This window comes from Megalopta genalis, chromosome 10 (assembly GCF_051020955.1).
Source record: "Megalopta genalis isolate 19385.01 chromosome 10, iyMegGena1_principal, whole genome shotgun sequence".
Classification (NCBI taxonomy): Eukaryota; Metazoa; Arthropoda; class Insecta; order Hymenoptera; family Halictidae; genus Megalopta; species Megalopta genalis.
In genome coordinates this window covers 9,325,177-9,338,801 of record NC_135022.1, presented here as the reverse complement: position 1 = coordinate 9,338,801, position 13,625 = coordinate 9,325,177, and the positions used below count along the sequence as shown (strand labels likewise).

The window sequence follows — 13,625 nt, the reverse complement described above, 5'->3', positions numbered from 1 at the left end:
TTTGTGGAAAATCCGAGCGTCAATTGAGCCGTTTATTTTGAAAGTCACTTTACCGTAATGAAAAGTGGTGATTTTTTAATATATATATACGAAATTATTTATACTGAGAAAAATATCAGTATCCTGAGATAACAAATACAAGTGAATCTTCTCGAAAGTTAGCATCCATATTTTGAAACGTGTTAAAACGCAAACCCTTAAATATATCGACTTAAAAACAAAGTGACTTATGCCACTTTCAAAATAAACGGCTCAATTTCTCTAATTAGAGAGAGAGACACTACTGTAATTCCGGAACGATCGGTTTCAGCGTCATGGAAGTTTCGGCGAGTTCGATGGTTGCCTATCGTCGTCGAAAAAAGCCGGCGTGAACGAGGAAAAGGGACAGGACGGCCGGTGAATGAGGCTACCGAAAGACGAAATATGGAAGGAAGGGAGAGAGATCTGTCAAGAGGGAGAGTATAAGCTATAAGAGTGAGCTAGCGAGCACGAGAGAGGGGCCGAAAGAGAATGACAGCGGGCTCTCGTTCACTATGGTCAGTGCTTTTCGAACTGTTGCCAGTGACAGTACTTCGACCATGTGGCGGTTGGTTCCTGGATCATTGATTCGCATTTAGAGAACGTTGCCTCGCACACAGCTATTCTCGCCGACGCGTACACACGCACACACACGAACACACGCGCGCACACGCGTAACACACACGAGACTATATAATAATATACACGGAATTCGAGCGGATATTTTTCGGTTCTCTCGGTTCGACCTCTGAAGTTCTTTTCCTCGTATCTTGGTGCTACTGTTCCACTTCAGGAGTGTTACGCTCGCTGGAAAAACTGGAGGAATCATGGTAAGTAGCGGTTCTTTCTCGCAATTAGTCGGCGAGGACGCGCGCGGTTGCGCGCCTTCGGCCGTCTGACCTTAATTACCAGCTGCGACGACATCGTCGACGACGACAATAAGAGGACGCTTTTCAATAAGATCTCAGCCGCGCGACCGTTGCGTTGCCTCACGGGCCCACCGCGACCGGTAAATCGTCAAAGGGGCCGCCAATGCGCGGCGCGGCGCGGCGCGGCGACGAGCAGCCTTCCGCCGGTTCACCGTTATCTCGGGACTGATCGTCGACGAGAAAAGTGAAATTCCCTCGGCACCGAGTTCCCGACAAATTCCACCGGAGCTTTTCCCTGCGAGCGAAAAAATTCGAGCTGGTTTCGTCCCTCGGGACTCGAGACGGCGCGCGGCGCGGCGCGGCTGCCGACTCCGTTTTCAAACTCGTTTCTCGATTTTTTTCGTTTTCGTCCGAACGATATTACATCATGCGTAGATTCATGTAAGACCGCCGGGGAACCGGTCTGAAAAGAGATCGATTTGGAAAGGATTAAAACGAACGCGACCGCGCCGCGCCGCGGCGGGGCTGCGCCACCCTTTTCTTCGCTCAGCTCGCCGGTACGAACCGCGAGACAATAGCTGTGATTTTCTGCTCGGGCATGCTCGCTCGGAACGTCTTTGTTGTCGACGGTGATCGTCGATCGGGGACCGAGCAAATGGACAATTCTAGAGAGGCTCGAAGCGAGTCGGAATTCTATTTTCGAAATCGGAGGAGGCTTTCTTCTTTGGCGAAGGTTAGACGGTACGGTAAATTCTCCACAATTTTTCCATCAGCTCGCGAACGTATCCAGGTTTATAGCAACTGCGTAAAATCTGCGGCACGCTATTTCATTTTTACAGATTCGGTAAATTTTTCGCGATTTTTCTTCAGATTGTAAACACAAATGAAGAATTTGGGAAGAGCAGATGCGATTGTTATAGTTGTCGATTGTCAACGATTATATTGTATAATAATAGACTGTATAATAATTATATTGTAATGGACGATTAATAATAATTGTCCATTTTGGTTTGCAAGCCGAAGGAAAATTGGGGAGAATTTACTGTATTTGTCGATTTATAGAAAAGCGAACGAGGGAATTGCGGCATTTAATTATGTTTTACGCCTCTTTCGATGAAAAACTCCGTAATCGTAGTAAAGTCGGAAGAACGCTGTTATTCTCAAAATCAAAATCTACGCTGACCCTTCGAATATTTTGAGCGTACGGTCGCGCGAAACGTTAAACAAAGCGCTAAAATTTCCGAGCATCGTTGATATTTACGCCGCGATTTCGTGGTAAAAGCATCGCATTATCGTCGATCGAAGATCCTGATGGCAAAATACGTGGTTTTTCACCGAATATCAACATCCTAAAACGACGCGTTCGACGCGCGGAGAGACGTTCCGATAGAATCGGCATTCGAGACTCGAAGACGTTTCGACGAAATCGGCGTTCGAGACCGAAGAAATATTCCTAGTCTCGTCTACGTTTCTTTCGCAGTTCTTTAGCGGGTGTTCAACCTTGTAATGACGCGCGATAAAAATCAGGCATCGCGTCTCTTTAAATCGAGGCTTCTTTCACCGGTGTTCTTCCAGCAACGTCGATCGTCAGCCTCTCGATTGTATCATGGCGGCCGATATGTTGCCGCACGTGTGTTCGTGGCTGCGAGCAAAAAATAAAAAACAACTTGTCTTTCTCTTTCAACACAGTTTCGAAAAGCACGAGAGTTTGTACATCGATCGAACGTTAGTTGGCAACGCGAGTTTGGTTTCCTTTTTAATTTTCTTTTTGTCATTCTCGGTAATGACGAGATTAAAAAAAGAGCGTCTTAGTCATTGCGCGATAAATTAGGTTTCTCAACGTTTCGAGAACAATTTCGAGCGATTTAGTTTCATTTGAGAAAAAGGTGCACCGTTTTAAACTTTTCGATGCCGCAGAATACAGTAATGTCTCCCTTACTGACGCTCGGATTGTCCACTAAAATGGACAATTTGGGAAGAGGAGATACGATTATTCGAGCCTCGCGGTTCGTTTTTATAGCTACGAATTGTTAACAATTATAAGAACGAGCTGCAGGGCTCGAATAATCGTATCTCCTCTTCCCAAATTGTCCATCTTTGTGGTCAATCTGGGCGTCAATTCTCTAATTGAGACATTAAAGACATTATTGTATTATATATATATATAATTATATATATTATTGTATTATATTTGCGATACGTCTGTCCTAATAATAAAATATATTACAGATTACAATTAAACCGCGGGTTTTTATGCAACGCAAAACTTGTCCATATTAATTGCAAGACAGCTGCGCAGGTATTTCTCTTCTGAACGATTTTAACGAATCGAGAACAATGCAGCGTCAGCTTGAGATCCTTTAAATGGTTTCTCCGTTTCGCATTCGCTCTACTTATTTCTCTCATAAGCACAGTAAAATCCGCGGTCTAATTAGATTACAACGGATTATAACAGATGGACAATGGACGTATCGCAAATATACTGCCTGGCGGCAGTGAAACGTTTGAAGAGTGTCCGAATACTTTTTTACACCCGCTGTACAATTCTATCGCGATCGACAAAGATAATTTCGCACGAGGATTCGCAGTTTTGTAATAATAATAATCGTTTATTCTAAGATCAGCTCCAAGGTTTCGTTTCCACAGATTTGCCTAGACACTCGCGACACTCGCGACTCCGCGACGCTCGCGTTTCTACGACAGCGCGGTACGCGATAAGCGCGATATTAATTATGCTCGCATAGGATTAACAAAAGTACGAAATCGGTGTACGAGATCGACAAAATTTCACGATATCTGGACGCGTGTATCGTAAATCGAGCGGGGACGGCGACAGTTTCCTGCCCACGCGTTCCCAGGGACCTTCGCTGTAACAAGTACCAAGAACTCGTTTTGTCCTTCCGGGTTACCCAAGCCCTCTCACTTTCGTCGTGCGACGAACTCGCCGATCGAATTCTCCTTTCTTGATAATCGAACGAATTCGGAACGGAGTCGGAATGGAAAACGCCGCGGAATGGAAACCGCGCGTCGAGGAACGCGCGCGCGCGCGATTTCGATATCGGCTCTGCCCCGCGCGAAAATTCATAAACTCGCGTCGGATTTCGCGTCAAGAAACAAAGCTCGCGATAAGCAGATAATAATAAAGATATTAAATATAGATTAATATAATACAGGGTGTCCCAAAAATGTCTCGCAATCCGGAAATGGCGGGTTCCTCGGATCATTTGAAGCAGCTTCTTTCTTTACAAAAATGTTCTCCGAGGCACCGTTAACGAGTTATCAACGAAAAACAGTGACCAATAAGAATCGAGTACGGCTGACGCGAGGCTGCCCAGCCAACCAGCGCGCGACGCCCGGTTCCGCTCGTTGGCTCGATCGCCTCGCGCCAGCCGAGCTCGCCTCTCATTGGTCACTGTTTTTCGTTGATAACTCGTTAACGGTGCCGCGGAGAACATTTTTGTAAAGGAAAAAGTTGCTTCGAATGACCCGAGAAACCCGCCACTTTCGGATTGCGAGACATTTTTGGGACACTATATTATCTATATATAGATATTGGTATCGGCTGAAAATCAGGCAACGTTCTAACCTTGGCGAGCAACTACGGTGTGTCAAAAATGTTGCGCGATTTGACGTGGGGAAATATTCGAACTTGCTAACCCTGCTTGTGGAACGTGGTTCTCGATAGTTTCACCGATCGGTGTCAATGGATGTAGGAACGACATTTCTCTTTTTCTTCACCGTTACGCCGCCGCTAGTCACGATTATCGATTGCCAGGGACGTTCATTAATAATTCAACGCAATATGTTGCATCCGAGGATGGCCACGGAGCGTCTCGCGGGGACGGTTCGTAACTACAAAAGGAACCTGTGCACGATGCTTGCACGAGGTATGAGAAAGGTGTTAGCTACCGATGTCGTTCCGCGTTATTTCTTTATTTCGAGAAAGCCGTAGGGAACCCGTACAGTTCGCGAGCCGTCTCGTCGGCAAAATTCGTCGTAAAACGTGGCCGCGCGATTTCGTTTTTTCTCTACGGAACGGCCGTAAAGCATCTTATTTATTTACAGCGCCGTCGCGACAACGACCGGATCTCAGGAGGCTTTAAAAACGTCGTCACCGGACCGCGCCAGACTTTTATGCGAAACGAGCACCGGCAACAATTAACTGCGACAGATCGAAACAATGTAAAGAAAATTTCTTGGTTTCTGCGATCGTTTTAAAAATAGCAGCTTAAAAATACGTACGTTCACGGTTGCAAATTCTCTTTCGATCTTTCCACTTTTATTATTATATTATTTTTTGTGCACCGGAACGAACGGATGAAACACGAAACGGTATAAATATTTATAGTATAGTATATTTATGGTATAAATATTTATATATATATATATATATATACGGTATTAATATATATAATTAATATTATATTCGGTTGAAAATAACGCAATAGGATTTAAAAAAATTAAAATTTAACCTATCGGCATTGTTTACAAGATACAGAAGCTGCATATACATTCTTCTCTTTCTTCGATCATTTTATTCGGTTGGAAGTAACGCGATAGGATTTTATTTCGATTAGATTTTATTTGGATTATCTATTATTTTTTTTATTATTTATTTTTATTTGGATTAGATTTTTACGCAGCTTCCGTATCTTATAAACAACGCCGAAAGGTTTGATCTCGCGTTAAAAAATCCACGGTCCAGTTGTCGCACGGTTTCCAATACCCGCGGTCATTTTATCCGTAAAACTTCTATTAATACAAAAGTGATGTCAATCGCGGGATTGTTGTTCACGCGAGTAACAGGATTCTGCGGGTTTTTGCATATGCAGGAGAGAGAACCTTCGTTACGCGCATTCTTTATTACTCGATCACGTTGCAATCCGCGAACGGAAAAAGCGTTTGTTCGCTCGCTGTAATTAAACTAACCGTTAAACTAACAGCACCACCGTGCTGTTATAATTTTAATCCTTTTTTTATAAATTATAATTTTAAATAGATTGTCGTGTTACGTTTCAAGATAATTTTATTAATCGAATTCGTTTATATTCAAAGAGCTGTTGAAAACGCAAGCTGTCGCATCTGTCGACAATATTCGATTTCGTGTGCATAAAATGCGTTGGATCATATAAAACGGAGAAACCGTGGGTCGGAAGAATTATTCTAAATTTTTCGTTGATTCGGCTTCGAGCGCAAAGGATTATATTATAAAATATAATATAATTGTTGATATATAATATAATATATTCGATTCGCGCGACTCTTGCGGTCTCCTTTGATATCGCAAATTTTGATCGAGTCTGCTTTAAAGCTCGTCTCCTCCTCGAATAAATAATAAGAACGGACCACGATCGACGAACTATAAAAGTTAACGGTCGGATATTCGCGAGTCGAACGACTTCGGAAACTTGAAAAATCACTCGAGAAATTGCCACCGAAACTGGCACACGGCGCAAGAACCTATATATTATGACTCATTCGAACATTTCTCGCGCGTAACACGCTGTTTTTATGCTCGAGCGCTAATTAATCCGCAGTTCGTCGGACATTAATTGGATAATAATCGAACGATTAATTAATGTACCGACGATGAGAAGTAGTCCGGTCGATTTTAATGTCGTTATTAACCGTTCGATGTTCCGGGGGTTATTCGGAAAACACGCTCGAAAAGTGGCGAACAGCGTAATAGCGCTTGTCTTAATTGATTGCGAAGAGAATCAAGCGACGCGATGGCGCTCGTCAAGATTGACAAAGGAAACAAAAAGAAAAAATCATGGAAAAAGCAGCTATGCGATGTACATGCGTCGCTACAGTTTGATCGCGACGCAAGATCTGCTTGGGACTCGAACGGTTAAGAAAATCGAGCGCAACCTCGTTGTCTCGTTTCGATTTGTCCGTGCAGCGTGTTTACAGTAATGTCTCCCTTACTGACGCTCGGATTGACCCTCAGATTGACGCTCGGATTGTCCACTAAAATGGACAATTTGTGAAGGGGAGATACGATTGTTCAAGCCTTGCGGCACGTTTTTATAATTATTGACAATTTATAACTATAAAAATAAACCGAATAATCGTATCTCCTCTTCCCAAATTGTCCATTTTTGTGGACAATCGGAGCGTCGATTACAGAGACATTGCTGTATTCCGCGAGCCTAAGCAGCTCGCGAAACCGTGTACGAAGGAAAGAAAACGAAAAAAAAGAATTGTGAAAGAGAAGCGAACGGGTCATTCATGCGTGGAAGACCGATACGTTCGTGTGAAAACTTCAAATTACGCGGCTCGATGCGCCGGCAGAAAAGCGAGCAGACCGTTAACCGTAATTAATTCCATCCATCTATCCATCGTCTTGCATTTAAAATCGCAAAATATAATCGTGCGAATCTTTGCCCGTAAAATAAGGTACTTCCGTTGCTGCCAGATTATCCTTTCTAAGCAACGTTATTGTACAATACGGAGACTAGCGCGGATTTCTATCTTACATGCTTGCATATGTATACATATAATGAAATAAAAGTTATTTCTACGGTCCATAGTAATTAACAGCGCCGCTTTCCCATGCCTCGGATTCAGTGATTTCGTGAGTTAATCCGCGTATTTTATATCGCAGCTCGATCGGTTCGGGCGTTCATTCGGTCGAACCAAGAAACTGCGACACGATTTTTCTTTGAAATTTCAATGAACACCGGATCGAATATTCCAGGCACGATACACGGTGTCTGAAAAATTGCTCGGAATCTAGAAAGGAAGGATTCCTGAGGTGATTCGAAGCAACTTTTTCCTTGGCGCAAATGCGATCCGAGGCTTCGTTTACGAGTTATTAAAGAAAAACAGTGGCCAATCGGAGGCGAGATCGGCTGACGCGAGGCGGCCGAACCAATCGGCGGAACCGGGCTTCGACCGCCTCGCGGCAACCGAGCTTGTCTCCGATTGGTCAGCGTTTTTCGTTAATAACTCGCGAACGAAGCCTCGAATCGCATTTTCTCTGAGGAAAAAGTTGCTTCGAATGATCTCGGGAACGCCACATTTCCAGGAGCTACCATAATTTTGGGACACCATGTACATTCAAGTTGCATTTCACCGTGGAAATATTAAATAATTAATTATTTAATAAAAATAAATATATTACTAAAAATAATATATTTAATAAAAATATAATAAAATATATAATAATAATTAATAATTTAATATTTATATATTTAATATTATTAAATATTTGGATTCGCGAACCTTGTTCCGGCTGTGGATCTAAATTGGAATTGTTCCTATCATGCTCCTGAATCTTTCCTATATTATTAACGTCGGAACGTGTTCTCGCGCGATTCGATTACAAAGTCACGGAGGCAATTCGATACTTGCAACCTTATCGCTATGTTCCACGGAGACCGATTGCCAGACTGCGAAGTTCCTGCGAGATTCCGTTGTCGTAGATCGCGGTTATAAAAAATGGCAACTAATAACGCAAGGGTTTCCCAAGAATTCAGGAGGATCTTGCGATAATACCTCATTGCGTTTCGCAGTTGAAATCAACGCCTCGATTTTGTCGAGTCCAACTGGACGGAGATGTGTTCGACGAGTATTCTCGTCGTGGAGATGTGGCAGTATTTTATGTCATGACGAGTATACTCGTCGTGGAGATGCGGCAGTATTTTGCGTCCGGACGAGTATACTCGTCATGGTGATGTAGCAGTATTTTGCGTCGCGACGAGTATACTCGTCAGACAGAAAAATTGCAGAAATTTCCTTAGCGAAAAGAAATTTCCTCGCAAATGTAATACAGAGTTTCCCAAAATTATGATACTTCCGGGAAATGAGAGGTTCCCGAGGTTATTTGAAGCAACTTTATCCTTAGCGAAAATGCGATTTGCGGCTTCGTTTATGAGTTATTAGCGAAAAACGCCGACCAATCAGAGGCGAGCATCAGCTGGCGCGAGATCGCCGAGCCAACGAGCGGTCGAAGCCCGGTTCCGCCCGGTTCCTCGCCTCTGATTGGCCAGCCTTTTTCGTTAATAACTCGTAAACGAAGCGGCGGATCGCATTTTCGCTCTAAGGAAAAAGTTGCTTCAAATAACCTCGGGAACCTCTCATTTCCCGGAAGTATCATAATTTTAGGACACCTTGTATTACATTTGCTACTCTCGGAGACCACGCCAATTACTATAATCACGAGTGCGTTTGAATCGCGATGCATTCGACGCGCAGTCTAATTGAATTACGATATCGTGGAATTACGCTGAAATCTGAGGAAGTTTATTTCTGCTCAGCCATTCCGAATTTATAAATAATAACCTTGCCAGCGCGTCACTGATAATGAGCTCCGCGTGCCTCGGAGAACGATCGCGTCGCTTCTCGCTCGTTTTACATTACCCGTTACCTCGATTACCATTTAACTGGTACACCCGATGCAATTGCATCGTGCTTTGTAATCGCGATTACGAATCGCATCGCGATTCGATGGGATCAGAGGAGTACCACGATACACCACAAATCGCAATGCAATCGAATATATGTGATTCAATGCGATTCGCGATTAGATAAAAACGTAATCGAACACGATGCAATCGAGTTACTTCGTAATTATAACCCGCGCGGAGCAATTCGATTCGAGCGATTCGGCATAAATTTAGAACCAAAATTAAAAATAAGAAAAAGAATCAAAATAATTTAGAATCATGAAAAAAGGTTCAAGACGGCTTTCTTATTTCATCTCGTTGCTCTCCAAGTGACAGAAAAATTAAAGAACACAGTATTTTTCAGTCATTGTCTAGGTTATATTCAACTAAAAAGATAAAAACAGATTAAATCATTTGGTCCGGCTCGAAAGAAGTTGCATGCATTTCGAATAAGGTGTACGAACGCTTTAGCGGGCCACTGTGAATAAAATCGGTGTTAAAATTCCGAAGAGACAAGCAAGACTAAAACGGTTAAACCTGTAGAACGCATTGCGGAAGAGACGAAAGCACCGGCGGCGGCGAACGGCGAGCGGCCGAAACGGAAAAGCGGAAACGGAGGAGAGGCGACAGGGATGGATATCCGGTTGCGAGCGAAATCGAAAGAAATTCGCTAGATTTCGCTGAACGGCAGGAAACTGCTGAAAGTATGACAGGCCTTGGTCCACGGTCCGCGCGGTCCACGGGGGTCTCTCTCTCTCCGGCGTTGTCCGCGAGCGCGGCCGAGCCCGGCCGAGCAGCGCCGAGCAGAGCCGAGGACACCTGAGCACGCCCGCGGCGGAAGTCGGGTGAAAACGGCCGGCAAACGTGCGTAGCCTGAAAACGATACGAATCGATACGTGCCACCATTCCGGCCCAGAAGAAACGCTCGCCGCGAAGAACGAGCGGACCCAGTTAACCTGCCGCGAGTTTTTGCCGAAACAGGTTGGCGAAGTTTTTAGGTTAAAATACGCCATCGCGCGCGCGCGGCCGATCCGCCAACAGGTCCGACGAGTCCCGCGGACTTATGTAAGCTTCGCGCGCGGCTATCTTCGTCCCTCTACGTTTTCACCCCACCCCCCGCGCGGTGCGCAGTGTATATACTATTCCCGCCTGGAAATCATAGATGTCCTGGAAATAATACCGACACCGCCCCCGCGTGCCTTGAATTTCAATCGCCCGGCCGTTCGATCCGAGCGGACGCAATGACTCATTCCACGGGCCGCTAACGATTCTACTTTTACCCGGCTGCAAATCTGCGGCATTGCATCGCGGCCGGAGTGCATTATGTCTCTCCACCTTCGCGACGGTCCTCGAAAATGATTTTCCCAAAGAAAACTCGCTTGTCGAACGCGCTCGTTTCCGAACGCTTCGCGCTCGACGAAGGTGATCTTTGGCAATTTTTTCACGGGCAAATCGATGGACGTTGTTCTTCGATGGGTATGCTATTCGATAGTGCATGTTTTATGCTGTTTCTAGGAATTTTGTCGACGTGGAAGCTCGAGGAACGAGCGAATACTGTAATTTCTCCCTAATTCGCGCTCGGATTGCGCACAAAAAAGGGGCGATTTGGGGAGAGGACAGATGATTTTTTGTAGAAAACGATTGTCGACAACTATAAAAACGAGACGCGGGGATATAAATATTAATAAATCGAATCGCATTAGCGTATATCGACGCCAGTAATTTACAATTTATCGATAGATTTATCAGTTCGTTCGCAATGTAGGAAGTAGATGTTGCAACGGCACGCACTTTTTTTTACTTGTCTTTTTTATGCACTCGCGTTAACGAAGGTTCTCTCTCCGATACGACCGATCAATTTGTCAGCGATACTTCGAAGCGCTTGTTTTATCATTTTACACGCATGCTTGATGCCTTGAACGCTTCCGTCTCTAATTGTAATAATTACCGGCGAGAAGGTGGAATGGAGAACTCGTTAAATAAACGAGTGCTGCCAACACAGATAATGCTATCTGATTTTTCTAATGTCGCAACGACGCTTTTGCAACTTCCTATTTCGCATTAGTCCCGCGGAAAAAGTTTACGTTCGCGTTAACAGAGAGTTCGATGAAAATCAACCGGTCGTTCGTTCGTTCTTCAGGGTCGTCCGGAGCCGATGGTTGCGCGCCCGCTCTCCGTCTACTTCCGGTTCGCATAAATTATCGGTGATTAACGATCTTCGGTGGTCGGTCCGGTTCGATTAGATTGGAATTGTCGACGTTGATACTACGTTTTCGCTGATATGATTTTTTTTGTAAATGATTAGTGAAATATTCGATATCTTTGTGCGCGACTTTTCTATGTTATTATTTTTATATTATATTATTTTTATATTTTACACGGCTTCGTGACTTCGATACAGTAATTATCGTTCGAATTAATCAATCAATTTAATTAGATACGTAGCTATAACAGGAGACTTCGAGTCCGCAATTGCGCTATACATCCGACTTATTAATATTATCAAATGAGAAAACACAATTTTATTAGTTTTATTTAGAAAATGTCTACTTTTTCTAAAAGATTAGTGTTATCTGTGTATTAATACTACACGGATAAACCAGATGCGCGACACAATTGCAACGATGCGTGCCTATTCGAATTACGAATCAGGGTGTTCCACGACCCTATTGCAAAAGTCGTCTCATAATGGCGACGATGTCGCAATGATGGTACATATTACAACTACGAACAGAGAGGATGACGCGACCCAAACTGCATATTACCATAGAGTTCCAGGATATTTCGATGATGCAGTTAAGTGCGATAGAATCTCTGCTACATCTGCCATGATCGAGGATCAGACAGGATAATCAAATGCTGACGTTTTATTATATATCCTGCCTTCGCGTCAAGTATCATCTTTTGACGAGGCCTATCTCCGACAGGTTGCTGTTAAGTCGTGAAAGGGTGCAGCAGGATCAAACGTTCTCGAATTATGCAGCACGCGACACGATACCTTATTAGACAAAGATATATCATCCGTTTACGAATCACTTGTCAAATACCATTTCATTCTTCGATCGTAACGTCACATTTTATTTTTTAATTCTTAACATCACACTTTATTTTTTAATTCTATCGTCGCATTTTATTTTTTAATTGTATCGTCATATTTTATTTCTTAAAAGTAACGTTACATTTTTTTTAATTCTTAATATCTAATAATTCTTAATATAAATCATCTCTCTGGACGACGCGCCACTATAGTGGCTTGCTCTAGTAGCTCACTCGCTCACCGTTTGAACCAAATAATCGTCTTCATATGCATTGTTTCACACTTCTTTTGTCTTCACATCGATTTACAATAGTCTACAGGGTGTCCCAAAAATGTCTCGCAATCCGGAAATGGCGGGTTCCTCGGATCGTTTGAAGCAACTTCTTCCTTTACAAAAATGTTCTCCGAGGTACCGTTAACGAGTTATTAACGGAAAACAGTGACCAATAAGAATCGAGTACGGCTGACGCGAGGCGGCCCAGCCAACCAGCGCGCGAAGCCCAGTTCCGCTCATTGGCTCGGTCGCTTCGCGCCAGCCGAGCTCGCCTCTCATTGGTCGCTGTTTTTCGTTGATAACTCGTTAACGGTGCCGCGGAGAAAATTTTTGTAAAGGAAAAAGTTGCTTCGAATGGCCCGAGGAACCCGCTACTTTCGGATTGCGAGACATTTTTGGGACACCCTGCATATACAGACAGAATATACAGTATCAGACTCTGCCGTCCAGAGAAATAGCCTCGCGCAGAATTCAGCCGTACCTAAAAGGTTAAGCGACGGAAGCCGGCGGGCCTCGCTAATCAGCATTTTAACGGGAATATCGTCGTAGAAATCATTCGGCAGAGATATCCATCATAAGGAAGGATACGCGTTACGAAAGACGTGTCCTAGAAATGGTCGCTTTTCTCAAGCTTGGGAACAATATTGTTATGCAACTATCCGCGGTTCTCATTAAGCGAATTCTTTATTGCTTGTTTAATCCAGGCATTTGCCGAGGCGGTCCGCAGCCGTAGCCGTGTAGCCGAGAGCCGTTGCGGTCGGGCCGAGTTCCGTAAATTCTGCTAATAAACGTTTCTAAGCGTTGCCCGTGTACCCTGACGCTTTCTCCGAGAGGCTTTGTCGGTGTTGAAGCGTAACTTGAGAGCGTACTTGCGACTTTCCAAGATAAGTTCGCGGAGCCATTGTAGCCTGGCCCCGACACAAGTCTCTATGCAAAACTGCTCGGCTTCGACGTTCGAGTACAGAGGGACTCGTGAATTCGTGCACCGAACGATCTCCAATGTCGCAAATATTTGCAGGATCGCGAATATTTACGAT

The 13,625-nt window shown here is 44.0% G+C and overlaps 1 protein-coding gene across 1 annotated transcript in view; it reads left to right on the top strand.

The window, feature by feature from the left end:
- The first annotated feature begins 561 nt into the window (after positions 1-561).
- Positions 562-13,625, top strand: part of Cht7 (chitinase 7) — a 43,616-nt gene continuing 30,552 nt past the window's right edge. The window contains exon 1 of the mRNA XM_033474657.2: positions 562-848. Coding sequence (XP_033330548.1) covers positions 846-848 — 3 coding nt within the window. The 5' untranslated portion in view covers positions 562-845. The remainder of the gene's footprint in view (positions 849-13,625) is intronic.